This window comes from Ochotona curzoniae, unplaced genomic scaffold, assembly GCF_017591425.1.
Source record: "Ochotona curzoniae isolate NIBS_2020 unplaced genomic scaffold, NIBS_Ocur_1.0 contig_1014, whole genome shotgun sequence".
In the NCBI taxonomy this organism is placed as follows: domain Eukaryota; kingdom Metazoa; phylum Chordata; class Mammalia; order Lagomorpha; family Ochotonidae; genus Ochotona; species Ochotona curzoniae.
Genome location: NW_024464920.1, coordinates 23,697,491 through 23,718,636, shown reverse-complemented (window position 1 = coordinate 23,718,636; position 21,146 = coordinate 23,697,491). Strand labels below are relative to the sequence as shown.

Below are 21,146 nucleotides of genomic sequence, written 5' to 3'. Positions count from 1 at the left end.
ACACAAAGTTCCTCCTCTTTAGTATACAGTGCTACAAGTTTTGACAAGCACACACACTGTTGTAACCACCACCACAATCAAAACACATCACATTCTTGATTCCAGAAGCTCCTTCATAGTTGACTGGTGTCCTAAACTGCATTTCCTGGCAATCACTGATTTCGTGTAGCTGTAGAAAACGAGTTTCCTCTCTCCTTGTTACAGACAGATCACACTGCACCGCACGGGCTCCTTGTTACTTCTTGACATTCTTTTGCAGTCTCTGACTGCCTGGCCTCACCAGCTTCTTCAATTCCTCCAGCCCCAAGTCTCACTTCCATCATACTCTGCACTCTTTCCTTCTTTCTACATCTGTTGAACTCATGCTCATCCTTGCGATCTCAGATTTAACATTTCTTCAGGAGAGACATTCTTGATTAGTTCAAATCCCTCTTTGAAGTACTGTGCACACTATCAAGGAAGCAAGTTTATATTTGCATATGCATCATTTTGTCAGTGTCCCTCATTGCATTACAAGGGCAGGGACTCTGCCAGGTTTAGCTTGCAGCCATATTCTAAGCATTTAGCCTAGTGGCAGCAGCAGCAATTTCATTATAATGAAGTGAACAGATACTTTGGAACCATTACTGCTCTGGATGTTTGCCCTCCTTTCCAGTGTATGATGAGGTTTGCATTATCATTTCAATTTCACTAATACATTCATATTTCCCAACATTCTTGTCACCAAATGGTAAAGTCTAATTTCTCTCCTATTAAATTGTCGTCTGATTCAGGATTCCTTTGTGTGTGTGTGTCTGTGTGCGCGTGTGTGTGTAAAGGAAGATTTTGGGGAGAGGAGAAACAGAGAGGGAAAGATTTTCTATTTACTGGTTCACTCCCCAAATGGTCACAACAGCCAGAGCTGAGCTGAGCTGAGCTGAAGCCTGTAGATACTAGTTAATAAAAGATATTTGTAGTAACAGGTAGCATCAATGTAACAGGAGAATAAGTTGAGTAACTATTTTTAGATGAGAATGTTGTTTATGATTCAATAAGAAATGGCTTTGAAAGTATTGGACTTTAGAAAGAGAATATGTAATATACCCAACCTCAGGCTATGATATGAAAGCTAAAAATAAAATTATGAAGAAAATGTGGAAAATACTATACAATCACAACTTTGGCCAAGAGACTTTTCAAAATAAAATACAAAACCTAAAACTAGAGAAAAAGATGTGCACTTGCCTCACTTTTAATGAGTACAGTGCTTCAGAGGCATGATGAGGGACAGTGTTGTGGCACAGGACTTGAAACTGCCACCTGCGATGCTGGCCTCTCACCTGGGTGCTGGGTTTGGTCCTGGCTGTCTCACTTCTAAATCAGTTGCCTCACTGGAAGATGGTCCAAGTGCTGGGTACTTGCAATCCATCTTGGAGACCCAGAGGAATCTCCTGGCTTCTGGTTCAGCCCCGGTAACTGGACATCTGTGTGTTGAACCAGCAGAGGACAGAACTCTCTGTAACTTTAACTTTCAAACAAACTAAATACTTTATTTAAAAAAAAAGAAGTGACATTATCATAGAAGCCACTGTATTTTCATGTTGCTCTTTACTGGGTTATGCACATTAGAGGAAGCCCACTGCCATTTTGCATGAACACCAAGTAGTCGTAGGTGAAGCTCATGTCATGGGGAACTGGCTTCCTACCAATGGCCACTGAGGAACTAAGAGAATTGACTCCTTCAGCCTGAAGGTTTTCAGATGTCTACACCTTAGCCAATGCCCCAAGTTACTTACGTCACAGATTGTAACTATTCCCAGATTTCTACCCACAGGGATTATGGGAACTAATGCTTGTTTTAAGTTAGTAAGTTTGGGGATAATTTGCCACATAACAGGAGAGAGTTGAAAGGAAACCATGGGGGAAATATAGCAAATTTAAGTAACTTGTTTAAGGATATGAAACCGCACAATGGCAGACACAATGGTAGATCCCAGGTCCAGACACAAGCCACTGTCGTGAAGCGGGTGTCCTCTGTGTCATGCCACACTGAGCATGGCAGGTAAGGCTGGACCAAATATAGCATACTAGCAATGCTTAGTAAGGCAAACACAAATTTGTCTTACTGTGCTATTATAAAATTTTTGCAGATTGGTTCTTTTTGCAATTCCAGGAATTGTTTTCCAGATTTCAGGAGAAGCTGCTGACTGCAGGAGTTTCTAAGAGAACAGTGAGTTAAAGGCAGTCTTAGTAAGAATTTTAAGCGACCTGTATTATTTGAAGAATTTCTGAGATGCTGTTTTTTTTTTTTGTTTGGAAAAATATATCAAAGCAAGTTTGCTGTTACAAAAGAGGTAACTTGAAAGTAACTGTTTTCTTTAGTTCATCAATGTGATATTGTAAAATAGTTTTCATGTTGTGATTTGGATATGAGGTTGCTAAGTTATACATATGTGTGTTTATTTGCATTAATATCCATATATCACACATATTTAATATAGTAACATATATTTAAACACTTACATTTATAATTTCTAAAGGGAGTTTTTAGTTACCAAATAGCCAACACTTTGGTGCAGGAAAAAATTTCTTCAACAGAACACAAATGGCAATCTTCAACTTGTGTTCTCCAGTTACTTCTCTGACACACTCGGTCATCATGGAACATGGAAGCAGCCCAGTAGGGAAAGCTCCAACGCAGGTTCCAGGGGGACCAGACTGATTAATGGGAGCTATCTGCACGCACAGTGCCTAGTCATGACCCAGTTCTTACTGATGAGATTTCTTCATCCCATCTCAATGGAACTTCCCATCTTTCCCCTTCCATTTTCCCAATCAAAGCAGCATGACATTATTTCCATCTAATCACTCTAGTGCCTTTGTTCACTTTATTAAAACAGTTACTGCTTTTTTAAGATAAAAATGCCTGGAGGTTGCCCAATCGGGAACAGAAAGGTTCGCAGACATTATGAAAAGAAAATGTGAGGGGCCTGGCACATAGCTCAGTGGCTAAATCCTCACCTTGCAAGAGCTGGGATCCCACAGGGGCACCAATTCATGTCCCGGCTGTTCCACCTCCCATCCAGCTTCCTGCTCATGGCCTGGGAAAGCAGCAGAGGATGGTCCAAAGCCTTGGGACCCTGCAGCTGCATGGAAAACACGAAAAATCTCCTGGCTTTGGACTAGTCATTGTAGACATTTGGGGAGTGAATCAGAGGATGGAAGATCTTTCTCTCCTTCACTTTGTAAAGTTGCCTTTCCAATAGAACTAAATAAATTCTTAAAACAAAGAAAATAAGAAGTGTTAGCATGAGGTGGAATAACATTTTGACCTGAAACAACAGTAACTCAGTGGAGGAGCTCCTGTGTGTTCCTCTTCCGACGGAGGAGAAGGCTGCATTTTCTTCTTCTTTTTTAATTATCTATAGGATTTTTTCCCCATTTTTTTCTTTATTTTTGACAGTCTTTACACACTTAATTAGGGCACAAATGTTCAAGGGCTACAGGAAAGTGGGTAAGACTATTATTTCCACATTTTGTTTTGAGATCGCATTTTCCTCAGGCAGCTGCTGCCGTCTATCCCACCCCACAGGCTTGTGTGACGGACGCTCTTCCCAGTGAGGAGCTCCCCTCTTTCAACCTCAGCTGACCCTTGTGACTGCACAAGCAATAGAATCTGGAGGAAGTTGTCCAGCTCAGCCCAGTCAGCCTCCAGAATCAAAGCTACTAAGTTCTGGGGTTATTTATCATGCAATAGAAGACAGGAACATGATCTTGATTCTAAATTGTCTTTACATTTTCCTTGTTCTTCGTTTTAAAATTTTTATTCAGGTTGTTATTTTCTATGATCTTACTTCAGGTCCCCCTCCATACTTACTGGCAGAGAGTCTAAGTGTAATATAATTACATTTTTGAAAACAGCTCTCCTATAATTGACTCAGCAAAACATATGCTCGGTAATATTCTGTAAATTAGGATAACTTAAGAAAGTTTCATTATCATTTTCAAGGGCTTTTTAAAAATTGAAATAAATGACTTGTGTAGCTGCTGTTCCTCAAAACATAGCCTAACTAATTGTAACAGGACAAAACGACTGGTTCATCCACAAATAGACCCTGAATGTACATTTATCGGGTAACCATTGTGTGTAAGATACTAGGCCAGGTTCCAAACAAATGTAGGACTCAATCACAGCTTTTAAAGGGGCTTCTGAACTAAGCTATCATACTTTTTAATGCCACCATACAAAAGAACTGAGCATGTCCAGTAAAGTCTTCTAGTAGTTTCAATGAAAAAGGAACACTTACAACAAAGTAAAACCGCCTGAGAAGCATTTTTTGGAAATAAAACCTCTACAGCATTTTTGGCTTTCCTATAATTTCAGTGCAAGAAATAAGAGTTAGAAACCTTTTGGAAAGAGAAATCAGTATAAAACATCATGACATCTCAAAGGACAGGATGTTAAGATTTTTTAACACATGAAACACTATTTATTCAACTGTAATGCTTCTTTGCTTCAGTTTTCCTACACTTATTCCTGACCCAAGCAGTGTCGACCTTTCCATCTGCAATCCTTTGAGGGAAAATGCATAAAGGTACACCACATCCACCATGCGGCACACAGCAAGCACTCAGTAAGAATTTGTTCAATAAGCTCGTTGTGAAACACATACTAGAAGAATGAGTTAGATAATATTGTTGCTTTACTCAATAACCACTTCTCAATACTGGTTATAAATGTAGAACTGTGCTGAATGTTACAGTAAATTCCTAAGGGTTGATGAAACTGTCCATATCCACTGGTGGATGCAGTTATTACTCGCATTTACAAGCTTTTAAATAAAGCAAACATTTGTATTTACATTAGAAACCATTACTGCAGTCTAGGTAACAAATATAGTCAAAATCAGTAAGTACATAAAATATCTTTGCAAGTTTTTAGGAGCCAGGAAAAAACCAAGTATGAATTTCATGTTCTTTCTGATATTAACTTTTAGCCACAAAAATTAATTCACTGTAGTCTTACTTCTGGTAACACGTATTCAATGATATATGGATAGTAAAACTCTACCCAAGTTGTTCCAAATAAAATGGAAATAAATTAAGAGCTACATAAAAGTAAAAATGGGTCTGAATGCTTTTTTAGAAAAAAAGACTTTTATTCACTTTACATACCACAACAGGGAAAAGTTGTTATAAATGAAGCAAATAATATATTTATATTATAAACCATGACATTTGAAGAACCCACTCAAATCTGAGGTAAATGATCCTATGCACCAAGTTCAGAAAAAAGAGGAATGAGAAGGAAAAAATTACAACAATGCAGAAAAAAAATATAAAGGAATTATTTTCCCTAGACATACAGATTGATACAGAGTTAAGACAGATATAAAGGGGGATTTGACAGCTCTGGGCAGATCTTGGCCTCCCTACCCCTAGTTGCTCTCCCAGCTCAGCATACTTTCGGAAAGCACCTAATATTTTTTGTCTGAATGCTCTGGGGGCCTAGTGTACTTCTTTTGAATTCATTTATAGTTATGAGGTTTTCCCAAGAAGACTTGGTTGACCTGAGACCTGGTAGCCACATACTTGCTTTACTTCATGGTTTAAAAAGTAAAATTTATTATAGCTCATCTTCTGAATCTTGATCATGAACTTCTTGGGGCTGCCTCTTAATATTGATTATCAAATCAATGGTTAATATTTTTGTCAGACAGTGGAGAACTGATGTTAGTAATTGGTATTTACCTATTACTGATTCCAAACCTGTCTGATCGTCTACCAAGGGTTGATGCGTTTCCAGTGCATGAAGAGTTCTTAGATACATTTGTGGAAAGCTATACTTTCCTTTCTTGGACTTACAAAGGATTTGGGGAAGACCTAGAAGTGCATTAGCTATTAACATACTAACCACAGTTTCTTCTGATGGTTGGCATTTTTTGGCATATTTGGTTAGATAGTAATGCAACAAGATTTCAAAATTACCACCCACTGGCAGAACACAACCTGCTGGTATCGAAGACCAACAGAAGCTCCCACAAGTATCCACTTCAAGTGGGTTATATCTCAAGGACATTATGCTCTGGTTGCCAGTAATTTCTGTGAACTCTACATTTTCATAAACTATTTCTGTCCTCATGTTTTCTGTTGTTGAACTAGAAGTGGAATTAGTCTTCATCAATAGAGTACAGTCTTCAGTGACACTGTATTCCCCAGGAGACAAATGTCTCAGTGTTTCACATGTTCGCAAAGTATCTGCTGCTCTCAGTTCTGGCTTTGAACATGGAATACATGTCTCTAATTCTACATCTGAAACTGTAAAATTTGAACATACTTGTAAATATGTTTGAGTGTTTTTCAATTCAGCTTTATCCTTCACAACCGTGTCCTGATATGGTCTTTGTATTGACTCATTTTCAGGACTTTCTCTCCTATTTTCAATGACAGAAGGACTTGATGGGTCGTTTTGGCCACTGGCACATGTAATGTAACTTAGGTTATGCTCTTTATATAACTGCCGAAGCATTTTCCATGCTCCATGTAAAGCATGCTCGTGTTGCTCAATAAGACCCTGCACTGGTCCACAAAGAATTATACAGTGTGGTATAAATGCACCCCTGCTGACCAAACCAAGATGCACATACCTTTTGGATCTAAGGATGAGTGGCTTACAAAATGTCGCCAAAGCAGTGTTAGGAATGTCACACTGACAGGAGGCCTGTGGTACAAATGGAGAAAGGTGAGTAATCCTCTGGATGAGGGAAACTTGTTCTGCTGATAAACACTCTACCACAGATATACCATTTAGTGCTGCATAATACACAACTAATTCTGGTTGCTTCACACTAGACAGGAGCAATTTTACATTCTGAACACGTAGCTGTTCCATTATTGCTTTGGTTCTTTCCATCATCCAAAATTGAGAAGTCTGCAATTGTGCTTCTGAATTTAGAACAAACTCAGATCCACTACTTGCAAGAGGAAAGTGAATGGTTTCTGTTACTAGGACTATTGCTACGTCCCCATCTGCTGGGCAGTACACAGAAAAATCTCTGGGAAGCAACAGCCCTTCTATGATCTTAGACTCTGACACAGGAAGGCCAGTGACACCAACATTCAACTCTACAAAACACTCATCCATCAACTCAAACACTTCAATTCCACTCGTGCAAGTTATACACTTGAAAAAGTAATTACACATCAACTGAGAAACAAACTTGTGATGGTTTTTTCCCACCCTTCCACAAAAGTAAGCAGTTAAGAGCATCTCTAAGGAACTCCTACACAATGTTCTCCCATTAGCGGACGAAGAAAAGATGGACAGAAAGTGTCTTCTCAAGCATTGGTCCATAAGACGGTCTAACACACATGTCTGAAATGTTAAAAGAGATTGGGAAATAAGTTTCCACTGACAACAATTTTTCCAGTGCCTTCCAAGGGTCTGCATAGTTTCAGATATCAAGCCATGCTTCTCTTTGGCTGTGATGGCACGAAGTCCTCTGAGCAAATGGCAAAGAAAGACAATAAATGCTTTAGCACCATCTCCTGTTTTTTTGAGATGACTGGAAACACATGCCACTATCATCCTGCACAAAAAAGAAATAGAGCAACTCAGACTGTCACAAGGTTGGCTTCCTGCATCTGAATCACATTTTTTTTTTCTGCAAAAAAAAATATTGCCCCTTTAATATATACCCTTCGTTTTAGTTTTTCTTATTCCAAGTCACTTTGTTCTATTCCAAGATTCTAGGACTGGGTAGAGTGAGGACAGGAAAGCGAAATTTCCTTGGGAACGATGACTAGAGGTCCCCGGGAGGCGCTGTAGCCTCGAGAGTACCCTGGTCATCACTTAGGGTCCAGGCACTCTGCTTCTGGACGGGATAAACTCGGGGACCCCGCCCACAGCGCCCGTGCGCGGATACCTGGCGACTGGATGCTCTAAGTGCAGCGCCAGCAGCAGGCGGCCTCCATCCCGGCTGAGCAGCACCTCGCCGGTGGGCTTCGTACACAGAACCTGCCGCCCCTCGGGGCCCACGCAGCGGCTCACAATGGTTTCCAGCACCTCGGCCACCTGCAACGCAGCCTTCACAGACCCCGCGGCGGCCATAGAGCTCGGAGGCCGGATCGCCTCTCAAACCGCTGGCTGGTCGGACCAAAGAAGACTGGGCGCTGCAGGAAGCGGAAAAGGCGGGGAAGAAAACGGAAGTCGGAAGTAATAGCGGAAGCTGCCGCAGCTCGGCTTCTCGGTTGGGCGAGCTGCCTGTCCTTCAACTCGTTCAGCGGAAGAGCTCCCAGTGCCCTTTTAAGTGTTCTCAGGCTTTGTGCCCGTGTATAGACAAGAGGCTAGTACATCAGAGGAACTGTCCCCAAGCCAAAATCCCAAGTCGTTTCCCTCCTCTTCAGCCGCTTCTCCTGCTCTCAACTCCTCTCGTGAGGTGGGCGCGCATGGCGCCTGTGCAGGAGGGAATGGCAGCGCGGGCTGAACAACTTGTAGTTCTTGGCACCGGTCACCGGAAGCTGCTTGTTTCCCGGCTGACTGGCCCGATTCACGCACGTTAGTCCCCACTCCCCAACTTCCTAGTGTGAAAGCAGTTTCAGGATATCGGGCTGCTGGGAAGAATCTGGCGTCGGCCATGAGCTCACGCTTGTCTTCCGCCGGGGGACTTGGCTACATTTTTCTGGATTCATAGTGAAACTTCAGCTACCACCACAGAAGTACTTTTCCTTTAGCAGGGTTTTCTGAAGTGAAAACCAGAAATCCATTAGCAAACCACAGGGGTGGTTCAATAGAATGCTTTAAAAAATACCCCTGCCTATGATTTCTGGATACAGCCCAAGGATAAAAAGTAAAAGTACTACTAGCACCTGCACTTAGGAGCATAGGCCTTGGATTCAAAACTGGGTTTTTTCTGCCAGCTGTGACAGTCAGCAGGCATCTTTGGGCCTTTTTGCTTTTTTTTTTGTAACGGAATGACATGTAAAAACTCTCATAAGGTTTTGAAGAGGTTTCCACAATACTGGAGCACAGTATACCATACTACCCTGCATTACTGCAGCAGACCACTCTCCTGGCACATCCTTTCAAGAAAGGGATATTTTCTAAGATGCCAAAGATTCATTTTGTGTAACAACACAGCCCGTAACAGCTACTAGACTCCAAATATAAAGAAGAAAATGATCTGGCCAGTGTTTCATAGAGGTTGAACATGGAAGGGTTATCCTTACTCTTTTTCACAGGATAAGAAAAACATAAAGGCCTTTCTTTTTCTTCTTCTCATTTAAGATAAGCCCACAACAGGTAGTAGCAAGTGGACCCTGAAGAAGAGTAACAAGAGGATGGTGGACGAATACTCTGGAACAGTGGCTTCTTATTTCATTTGACTCCTTAGGAACTAACAAGTAGTTTGAGAGGGAAAATTGTTTTCCAGGTGAGTTTAATATACATCTTTAGTGGTAAGAATGATTTTTCCTAGTTCTGCTATCATGAGATTAAATTATAGATTCAATCAGTGGGTTAGTCCAAACATTTAGCTAGTAAAGTGGCATGATCAGAGTTCTATTTAAGTATACCGTAGAGACATGGATTCTAACTTAATACTCTTGTACTAATACTGAATTGTTACTGTGTAGTTTTTGGAGTCTCAGCTTCTCAAAGCCTCACATTCTTTATGTACAAGGATTCAAAAAAGAAAGAAAAGTATTAGGTAAGTACAGAGTATAGACAGTGTGTCAAATCCCTTTTCAATGACAAGCCTTTCCCCTTCTTTTGAAACAAACTCTACACTCACACACACACATATACACACATACTCACACACAGAAAAAGGGAGAAAATGAAAAAAAATTAGCACTAAGTAATTTAGTCATTTCATGTCATTAACAAGTCATTTGGTCACAGTTGGCTCTTTTTAAAAATTTTATTTAGAATGTCTACTAGAAGTTAGCATAATTTGACAGATCATTAGAAAAAGTTCAGTTTTTTTCCTTGCTGCAAACATTTTTTAACAGGTTAGGAATAATAGATAAGAAACATAATACATTACAAAACAGTTGCCTAGGACTATCTGTACATTTACTATGCACCTTAAGGAAAAAGAATTTGACAGTGTGCTGTACTTACACTGTAGGTAACGTACTGTAATTCTATCATACAAAACTGACCAGTGGTAGTGCTTGAATTTCTAAATGGCCATTAAACAAAATTTAACTTAGATGCATCTTTATCATGCTAAAAGAAGAAAAACATAACTGAAATTTTGTGGCTCATCAGTTTGTTTCATGGCAATTTTCTTTCAAAAAAAATTTTAACATAATGTAAAACAATTTTCACATGATAAGTGCATAAAGATAAAAATTTCTAAGTATTCCAGAAAGTGTATTCACATTCATTTTGTCATGGGTTTCTTGCGACTCTTCTAAGTATGTTAATCGTATGAAGAAGATACTGGTCCTATAGAATTTAACAGTCTACCTTCAATTTAAAACTAACAAAGCCAGACAGTAGTTAAATGAAACAAAAAGTAAATTAAATACACAAAATTCATAGTTAGAACAAAAAACAAATTACATAATAGTGGCAGGTTATACATTTTAAAGAGTTTTATTTTATACTTAAGTCAATAAAAGTCGAAATGTAAACTTAATGATATTTTGGGATTTCCTCTATTGGCTCAAATTGGAAAATTTGCATAAATGCTAATATTTTGTTTCTATACATTTAACATGATTCAGAATAATAAGCAGTCATTTATGGCCATCAATAATGCCATCATCACTGTATATTAAGCAAACAAAAAACTATTCATCACTTACTAGAAATGCCAGACTTTTGAAAGATGGAATTTTACATATATGTTTTGTTAAATTTTGACTAAGCTGTTTTTCAAAAAGCTAAAACTGCCTTCCACAAAATTGTGTGTATATGGCACAAGTTGACATCCAAAACAGTGTAAATTCCATCGAAAAGGCACTGTTTACAATACTCAGAATAATCTGACAAATCTACTTCAATGATGTCTGAGAGTAAGAATATATTTGAAATAGATAAATAGACAACCCTTATAAAAGTACAGCATTACTGTTTAAATATAGTATAGCTATAGAAAAGGAAATAAAGTGACATAGAGAAATGACCTTTTTATGACAGTTAAGCCTATAAACACTTTGAATCAAATTATAGTTCTGTAACACAAAAATGACAAAAAAATATTCTCTTAAAGGCACAAAAGCATAAATATCAAAATGATGGTGGTATTTGACACAAGGCCAACTTTTCAATGGAATGCAGTTGCCAACAGAGCTGTAACAAAGATTATAAACTGTACCTTTATAAGTGATAGCAAAAAAGTAATTACATGAAATATGAGTTAACTATATTGCTGAAATTTAACATTCCACAATGCCCTGTTTCTTGTCTTTTCCTGGGCTGGTAACATCTCAATAAATGTTGAATAACTGAAGCACAGTACATTTAACAGCTAAAACAGAAATGCACATATCAGTGATATCTAAATTTTCATGAGAAAATAAATTTTTGATAAATGAAAAAAAAATGGTCATAAGGTCTTAAGTCTTAGAAACCATCATGAGGCTCTCAGACAATTGGAAGCTGTAAGTCACATTAAGAATCCATTTGTGAATAAAGATTGATCTTGGGAAAGGAACAATGTCACTCACCTATTATGGCTAAATACAACATTGATTTTGTGTCTCAAAGGATTGACATACTAAGCCTAATGTAAGTTAGCACTGATCTAAAATTAAGCCACCAATTCCTGAGTTTTGTGTTCAGCTTGTAGAAAGGAACTTACACAACTAAAAGCATAAGAGGACTATTAGGTTAGTGTATGCTTTTAGTGTACACCAACAGTCATGAATAACCCTGCTCTTTCATATCAAATAGTTCTTGACTCCTTGGATAAGAACCCATAATAACTGAGTAAAGCAATTTTAAAAAAAGAAAATAACAACCTCTCCAGTCTTATATCTATACAAACAAAACACTATTTACGCTGAATTAAATGTAACATGTAAGTAGGTTAAGACCAAAATCCTAAGGCAGGTCACCAACAGAAACTTTCTAAATTTTCAGGGTTAAAAAGGAAGCAATTTTTGTAATAAGCCAATCAACTTATGTATAATATAATTTAAACCATAAAAAATATCAAATTGTACAATATTTACAAAATATTATACTTCAAAGTGTAGGCATTTGAGCATAACATAGGTAACATAATGTGAATACAAAAATTATAGTGACAAAATACAGAACCAAAATCACCCAACCATTTTCTATTGTAGTCGTGAAAACACCAGGCAAAGGTACATCTTATTTATGCTTTTACCAGTTAAAAAAATTCACATGTATGTATGGAATACGGCACTGACACTACAAAAGAAGTGGCTTTTTATAGAAACCTAAGGGTTAGGGGCAAAAGGCAGATTTTCTCATTTTCCATTTTTACAATTTAGCAAACATCTCTCAATGCCATATTTATCATGGCATTAGCATTTGATTGTAATTTAACCAGTGGCTCATGTTTCTTTTCAAAGGAAATGCAGCCAGAGTAATTACACTCTCTGATCTTCACTGACATTAATAATCCTGTACTTTCAGAATTCTACTATGTATTTTAGGGCAGTATGTTCCTAGATATAACTATCTTTGTATAAGTTTCTTTTCAGGACTGTGTTAATACAAAAACTGAAGAAACAAAACTTTAGAAAGTATGCCCAAGGCTGCACAAAAATTTTAGAGATGTGTGATTTTTGTTACAGATTTTAAGTTACTAGGAACAGAGTGGGATGTATAAAAAGGTCAGTACTTGGTACTCTTGTTAGATGCTCAATGTATTGCACATTGTAGAGAAACCAATTTTGTTGTAGACATAAAGGCCACCACAGAATGTCTTTTCTTATTGCTTTTCTCTTTTTGGCTTTTGAAGTAAAATATTGGTTATCACTTTTTCACTCTACTTATTCACTGAACACACGAGGGTGTAAATGAAAGCTATAGTGAGTTTATCATAATGAAAACACAATTGTCAGCATTTCATACGCTCTATGAATTTCTCTAAGTTTTGGCCTATGTTATGGACCAATTGAACTAACAAAAGTAAAAGGGAAAAAAAGGACAGCAATCAATTTTTACCATACTTTTTTCAGCAGGTACTTTACGTGGTATTATAATCAACAAATCCAAGCAGCTGCACACCATTTTTTTAAGACTGAAATACACATACGTATATATACATATACCTGTATAAATATTAAATTAAATTCTAAGGGGTTAAAAAATCTTGTGTAAACTTTTTGAAAAGCAATTTGCAATCTTTTTCAATATATAATTTTGACCATTCAATACTTTTTTCTTGCTGTTTCTCTGAAGACAATTGAGTTGGGTGCTTCAGCAATGATATCACCATACAATATCCTGAATTATGTCTATTATTCCATCATTCCTCAGCCCTTAATCCTTACTGATTAAAGTTTTGTGAAGAAAAATATTACTACCCCTATATTTATAAGATCGATAGCATTTATGTTACGAACAATGTTAACATTATATCTTAGAACATACTACAGAACACAAGACTATCTTAGGTAAGAGTATGTAAGAGACAACTGTGTGTACATGTGGATGTATTATACTCACATGTTGACACATTCTCACAAAAGCTAGAAATGTCCTGGCACTTAACACAGAGATCAGTTTAATAACAGGATAGCTCTTATTTCAGGTTCAGGATAAAACATCTGAAAGGTCAACACCTCTACATTTGTCCTCTAGGTTTTCTTTTTCCAAAATATTGCGATGTTTTAATAAAGACCAAGCCGACTTCAACACTGGTCCCAGGCCAAATCCAATGTTCTAGTTCACTGATTCCACTGTCGAGAACTTCTACTTAAACATGAAGTTTATTATGACTTGAAACAAAATCAGGAGGAAAATGATGAAGTAGTCTTTTTGTTGCAGAAAATAATCCGTGGCAGGTGTGCTGGAGACAAAATGATTCCGAAGAGCCAGAATATTTCTACAAAGAACAAAAAATTATATAATGTCATCACAGAACTATTTGACATTACATGGTTACAGAGTATGTAATCATATTTTAAATAACAAATTCAATTACTATTACCTGAACAGGAAGTGTATTTCACCATGTATTTTAATTAGTTTTTGTCTTGGTCTAAATTCCATACTTTAACAAATACCTTAATAATATGCATCAAAACAAGTGATAATGTGGAAACATATCACCTTCTCAGTGACAACAGTGATTCTGAAACATACTTTGGGAGCTGTTGTGGCATAGTAGCTAAAGTTGCCACCTGCAGTGCCAGTATCTTGTATGGGTGCTCCTTCATGCCCCAGTATCCACTTCCAATCTAGCTTTCTGCGAATGGCCTGGGAAGTTAGTGAAAGAGCGCTCAAGTGTCTGGGCCCCTGTCATCCGTGTGTGAGACCTGGAAGAGGCTCCTGATTTTGACCTGACACAGCCATATGTAAAAGGAACTAGCAGATGGAAGATCTCTGTCTCTCCCTCTCTCTGTGTAATTCTTTCAATTAAGTAAATCCTTAAACAAAAAAAAGCCCACAAAACTTTGATTCCTAGTTGGCTCAAAAAAGATTACTTTTGCTTCTGGCAAATAAGAATGAGAATCAAAGAAAATCCAAAATTCCCCTGGGTGGAAAATTAACAACAGATTTCATGACATTCCCAATTAATGTATGTTCTGTTTTGACATTCCACAGGCTAACAAAAATAAAATGTGAATTTGTCCACAAAATGAGCTTACTCTATCCTATGCTATTCAAAGTGCTATGGGCTTAAAAATAGAAGGGTTGTAAAGTACCATTTCTTTTTTATAATTTCTACTATTAGCATGCATCACCAATATAGATAATCATATACATATAATTACATATGGAATCCTGAATACCTTATATAAGGGCTGGTGATAACAGCATATGCAAGATATGTTCCTTGCTACAAAGGAGCTCATAGGCCAGTCAGATGGACAGACATGCACAGTAACAACTCCCTAATCTACCAAGTGTACACAAGTATGTTTAAAGAGTCATACAAGCTAAGCTGAGGGATGAAATAACTCTAAGGAGCAGGGCAAGTGACTGAAAAGTTAGTATCTGAGTCTAATTCTGAAAGATAAGCAGATTTTTTTGATGGGCAAACCAGGAAGACATGTAGTTTAAAAGGGGGATTCAGTATGGGCAAAGATGAAAAGATTATAAAGAGCACAAAATATTTTCAAAGATGTGATGTGCCTTACAGAACTAGAGTGTGGGGGAGAGACGCAGGGAAATGGCAGGACACAAGAACTACAAAGCAGGTATAGGCAAATCACTAGGCCCCCCAAAATGGACAGTTTCTTTTCCTAGATGTCAGTATCATCTAGCACTAAATGCACAAAAGCAGGGTGACTAATCTTAAACATCAACAACTCATAAAGCATGGGAAGCAACCAATCTAAACATCTCTTGTGCAATACCCTTGCCCATAAGGAACCTTCAGGGCTAAATCAAGGTGTCCTGTGTAGGGAGAGGGATCTTGAACTGTAAGAGGAGCAGTGGCTTTTTACCAAATGTTAAGAAAATATTTCAATATTCCAACCACTGGTGAATTTCAAATAATTAGCCATGCACAAAGGTGACTACAGAAACCTTTGTTAACTTTCTCAGAAAGAGCTCCACCTCCGCATCCAACCCAATTGCTGTAGTATGCTACAGCATCAGGAGAAAAGTATTTCATTTGTTCTGTCACAGAGAAAAAAAAGTCAGTGTACCTTTCTCCCAGTATTTTAGTGCTTGAAGAGCTTCCTGTTTCAGACATCAGGAAGAGATGCAAAGGATCATAGTTTTGCAGTGTAATAAAAGTGTGATGTCCTAGGCAACAGTAACATGGGGGGAGAGGGAGGACTAGGCAGGAAGATTAAGAATAAATGAAACTGACAGAATACTTTCTTGTAATTTCTGTGTAGCACTGCATTATACCTCTATCCCATACTCAACTCCACCTACTTGTGTATTAAATTAGAGTGCCACCCGCTATCTCACAAGAGACGGCTCCACTTGGCAGCCTTTTGGTTTCTGGCTCCTGCACTTTGCTTATGGGTCTTTTTCTGGCCTCTTCTGACTATCCTTATGGACAACTATTTGGCCCACTCATGATGGGTGTCTGTGTGGGGTTGTCCACAGTTGTGCCTGAATGTACATTCACTCTCTTTTACCAGAAATCTTGCTGTCACCTGATACTAGATTTATGCCACTGTTTGAAATTCTTATCTGTGAAAAGCACTTGGAATAAAAATTAAGATACTTAGACTCCTCACAACAGGATTAACTACTGCTCTGGACTGAAAGAACAGTCATTACCATCATACTTTACCTTTTAATCTCTTCTTGGGTTTGTTTTATAGATTCGATGGAACTCTGAATGTCTCCCAGTTCTATACCTTTCTTCCTTCTGGTATTTGGTTTCACTGATTGAGCTAAAAAGACAAATAAAATGAATTTTCAATTCTAACTTCAGTTCAATGTAATGATTCCTGTGTAATAAAAATCTTCCTAGGGATCAGCAACGTGGCCTAGCAGCTAAAGTCCTCGCCTTGAACGCACCGGGATCCCATATGGGCGCCGGTTCTAATCCCGGCAGCTCCACTTCCCATCCAGCTCCCTGCTTGTGGCCTGGGAAAGCAGTCGAGGACGGCACAAAGCCTTGGGACCCTGCACCCGTGTGGAAGACCTGGAAGAAGTTCCTGGATCCTGGCTTCGGATCGGCATAGCATCGGCCATTGTGCTCACTTGGGGAGTGAATCATTGGACAGAAGATGTTCCTCTCTGTCTCTCCTCCTCTCTGTATATCTGACTTTGCAATAAATAAATCTTAAAAAAAAATCTTCCTAGGCATTACTTTTTGTGTCTTAGAGATTAGCAGAGGGTGACTACTTTGTGCTTTGAAGTTTCAAACGTAACAGTTCAAAACTAAAATTTTTTTAATTTGGGAAAGGTATTACTCTTTTCTATTCCTTGCTCATGTGCTTACACCTGAAGAAGTTGGCACTTTTAGTTCCTTTCTGATTTCTTACAATTAATCTTACTTTCTTCCGCTAGTTAGCTGAACTTTAAAGCCCTTCACTTACTATCTCTTGCATATTTTTATTGATAATATTCGGCTGTAAAGGTTCTGTTTCATGTCCCTTCTCTTCATTTCTTCCTTTCCATTTTTGTTCAGATCTTTCTCAACTCTCTCCAAAGATTAGCTATCTCATTTTTAAAATACAAATAATAATGCTACCTTGACTTTATATGGTTGTTTTAAGGTTACTTAAAAATACAGTCTTAGCACATGTCAATTAATAAATGCCAGTTGGTACACAATAGATAACACAGTGGATAAGAGGGTGAATTAGCCAAAATATATGCGTATATGAATATAATATTGATACACAGTTCCTTAGGGGATATGTGACCTTAGGCAGGTCAACTAGTATCTCAGTTTCCTATCTTATAAAATGGAAATAACAACATTGTAACCGACATTCCCTCCTAGTACATTGGTATGATGTGAATCCTGTTTTTCAATTTTTACTCACTTTTTTCTTCTACTGCTGTATGTTTCCTAGCACTCTATACCATATACCAACACTGCTATACCCCACTAAAAATCCTAATAATTCATCTAAATCTTCCTTTCCCTTAAACTGAGCTGAAATCCCTCTCGTTTAAATTCCTTTATTTCCTACTAATTTCCTGGTATTTACATAATTCATTTACTTTTAGTGTTCTCTCTGGTAAAAATTTTCTCCCCAGTTTAGGGTAAATCTAGTACAGATTATGGCTTAAGATATGGGAAAATTTTTAATCATACCTCAATTTACTTCAAGACAACACATCAACTAAAAAGCAATTATTTAATCTACTAGTCATGAAATTTTACAGTTTTTATTTGTCTATGACTTGTAAATATGACAATAACTTATTCTGAGATTGAACACTTTGTTGACCCATGAAAATGAGCTCAAAGCTCAAAACAATGTTTCCTAAATTCAATGTAGGAAACCAAAAATAATTTCTTAGAGGTTAACGGGCATAAAAGGTCCCATTACAGTGGGATTCATATTTACTTGTCTCTCCTCTTTTTCATTTTACAAGTCTTTATTTTGTGACCTGGTCTTGCAATTCACATATACTCTAAAAGAGCTTTTGCACCCCATCCCTGTCCTATCAATATTTGCATATCTTCTAGTGTTAATAGGAAAAAATATTTTCATAAATCACAGTTAATAATATATATATTTTTAAAGTCAGGGTGTTAGAATGAAGAACCTGCAATAAATATTTTTACCTTCACTCCCAGATGAGTCCTGGATATCAGGTTCTGGGGAAGAATAGCCTTTTGCCACTTTCTTCTGTTGCCTGGTTGGCTTATGCTTCATTTTGGGAACACTAACCTGAGAAATAAATCACATTGTTTTTTGAGTATGCACTGCATGTTATAATTAAAGAAAAAGACTGCATAAATGTTGAAATTGTTCATGGACATGATATTCTAAAATAAAGATGAAGAGTGAAGAAACAATCTAAAAGTTCACAAATAAGATATTATGTGCTGATATAATCAGACTAGCTTATTTAACTTTATTAGCAAAACATTTGGGTACAGACACACAAAAAATACACAATGGAGGTCACAGCAGTCTGTGGTACTGACATCCCACACGGGCACCAGTTCGAGTCCCAGTTGCTTCACTTCAGTTCAGCTCCCTACTAATGTCTTGGGAAAGCAGTGGAGGATGGCCCCATGCCCTCTGCACCCACATGGGAGACCTTTCCACAGCTCTGATCAGCCAGTTCCAGCCATTGCAGCCATTGGGAGAGTGGATCAGTGAACACAAGATCTCTTTCTGTCTCTCCCTCTTTTTGCACTCTAGTAAAATTTTCAAGTAACTTAAATCTTTAAAACACACACACACACACACACACACGGAAGAGTTTCGCTCCCTCTCCTGAACTCTATCTGCTAAATCTTTCTCCCACTAAATAGGCAACACTGCTGTTAGTACTATGTCCTTCCAGATACATTTATATACACATAGAACAAATATGAATATATAATCCACCCTCCTCAACCTCTTTAATTACACTAGGAAGGTTCTCTAGGAGAATGCTAAATAACAGTGCTTTAAAAAATCATACTTAACTTGTTCTCAATGTTTAAAATATTCCCACTGAATAATGTTGGGCTGCAACAGAATTATTTATTTTAATAATATCTGGATAATATAGAAAGTATAAATGACAGCATTACTTTGTAAACATTTAAACTTACTGGAAGTATTTCAGTGAGTGCACAAGATTTAAAAATATATCACATCATCAATTAGGACTAATTTTGGCTTAGAATAAGAAGCTTTAAGCTCTTTTTAAAATAATATTTGCAATACTGTCCATCAGTACTAAATCTGAAAAGCTAAAATGCAAGAGTGTGAACTAGAACAAGAAAGGCAAGATAACCCACATACTTAGGAAATGGGAACCAGTAGTCATAAAATTTGCATTCTGTTCTTATCTGATGACAGTTCTAATACAGATTACCCCAATTATTTGTTTCTTGAAGTAATTTTGTAAAATCTACTCAGGTAGTTAACATTCGTATAAGACAAAATTGGGGCAGGTTCTAGATTCAGCCCACACTCTTATTTCAAATGCTGGGAACAAACATGTAACATTTAGAATGCAAAACCACTTTATTGGGACCAGGGTTGTGGTGTTGCTGTGAAAGCTACTAACCCTGCAGCACCAGTATCTCGTATTGGTACCATTTTATGCCTTGGCTGTTCTGCTTTTGATTTAGCTTTCTGTTAAATTCCTGGGAAAGCAAAAATTGGCCCAAGTGCTTGCACCACTGCAACCCACATGGGAGACCCAGATTAAATTCTAGCTCAAGCCTTACTAAAGTCCTGACCACTGGAGTTAACTAACCAGTGGATAGAAGATCTCCCTCTCTTGTCTCTCCCTCTCTTTGTAATTCTTTCAAATAAATAAAATCTAAGCATGCATGCACTCACATGTGCATGTACACATATACAAATGCATTATTAGAATAGGTCCAAACTGAGGACTGATAAAGTCTAAAATGACAAGGGAGTGGTGGGGGGGGGGCTGGGGGGTCCTGTGGCACAGTAAGTTAAGCCACAGACTACAGTGTCAGTATCCCATCTGGTCATTGTAAAAAACAAATGCACCTACACATATTGGTTTTACTTGTCTGTATGTTTACACTTATATCACTATCACACTTTTTTTTTTTAAGATTTGTTTAATTTTATTGGAGAGGCAGACTTAACAAGAGAAGGAAAGACAGAGAGGTCTTCCATCTTTTGATTCACTCCCCAAATTGCAATGGCCAGAGCTGAGCCAGGAGCCAGGAGCTTCTTCTGGGTCTTCCACACAGGTGCAGGGTTCTAGGGACTTAGGCCGTCCCCTCCTGTTTCTCAGGCATACATAATTACAACCAATCTTCAAGTGTGGCTATAACTGTTGAATTCATTCTTTTGCTCTAGTAGCTCTTTTGTAGATTCTTTGAAGATTTTCTCCATAGAGAGCCCTGTCACCCAGGGCTGGCACTGTATTTTGGTATAGCAGGCTAAGTCTCCTCCAGTCTCCTCCAGCAGCACCAGCATCTCCTATGGGTGCTGGTTCTAGTCCTGGTGGCTCTTCTTCAGGTGGAGGTGAGCTTGCTATGCTACCGTGCCAGCCCCTGCTCATTGCTTTTATGGTATCAATTGAGATGATCAGGTATCCCATCAATCCTTTGCCTGGATACACTATATTGACTTCCTTGTGCTAATCATCCTTGCATTCTTGGAGTAAATCCCTCTGTCACATGCAATCTTTTAAATATGCTGCTAGATTTAGTTTACAAGTATTTTGCTGAAGATTTCTAAATCCATATGATATCAGAATAATGCTGGTCTTACTGAAGGAGTGATGAAGTATTCCTATCTTGCTTTTTGGAAGAGCTTGAGGAGTGGTGTTTGTTCTACTTCACAAGACTGGTAGGATTCACTAGTCAAGCTATCTGAATTCTTCTTTGTATTATTAGATATAAATTCTTTATTTATATAAATTAAATAAATTCTTT

The 21,146-nt window shown here is 37.8% G+C and overlaps 2 protein-coding genes across 6 annotated transcripts in view; both read right to left on the bottom strand.

Moving 5' to 3' along the window:
* Positions 1 to 4,956: 4,956 nt before the first annotated feature.
* BBS10 (Bardet-Biedl syndrome 10) lies at positions 4,957 to 8,107 on the bottom strand. The gene is made up of 2 exons (XM_040981361.1): positions 7,905 to 8,107; positions 4,957 to 7,568 (listed from the first exon to the last, which is right to left on the bottom strand). Exons 1-2 carry the CDS (start codon positions 8,087 to 8,089, stop codon positions 5,606 to 5,608), a joined length of 2,148 nt encoding a protein of 715 aa, XP_040837295.1. The 5' UTR covers positions 8,090 to 8,107; the 3' UTR covers positions 4,957 to 5,605.
* A 1,778-nt stretch (positions 8,108 to 9,885) lies between these two features.
* The window catches only part of OSBPL8 (oxysterol binding protein like 8), a 150,175-nt gene continuing 138,914 nt past the window's right edge, over positions 9,886 to 21,146 (bottom strand). For all 5 annotated transcript variants that reach the window (XM_040981311.1, XM_040981329.1, XM_040981347.1 and 2 more), the window contains 3 exons: positions 18,348 to 18,453; positions 16,389 to 16,491; positions 9,886 to 14,015 (listed from right to left, as the gene is read on the bottom strand). In XM_040981311.1, the coding sequence (XP_040837245.1) occupies positions 13,883 to 14,015; positions 16,389 to 16,491; positions 18,348 to 18,453 (342 nt within the window). In that variant the 3' untranslated portion in view covers positions 9,886 to 13,882. The remainder of the gene's footprint in view (positions 14,016 to 16,388; positions 16,492 to 18,347; positions 18,454 to 21,146) is intronic.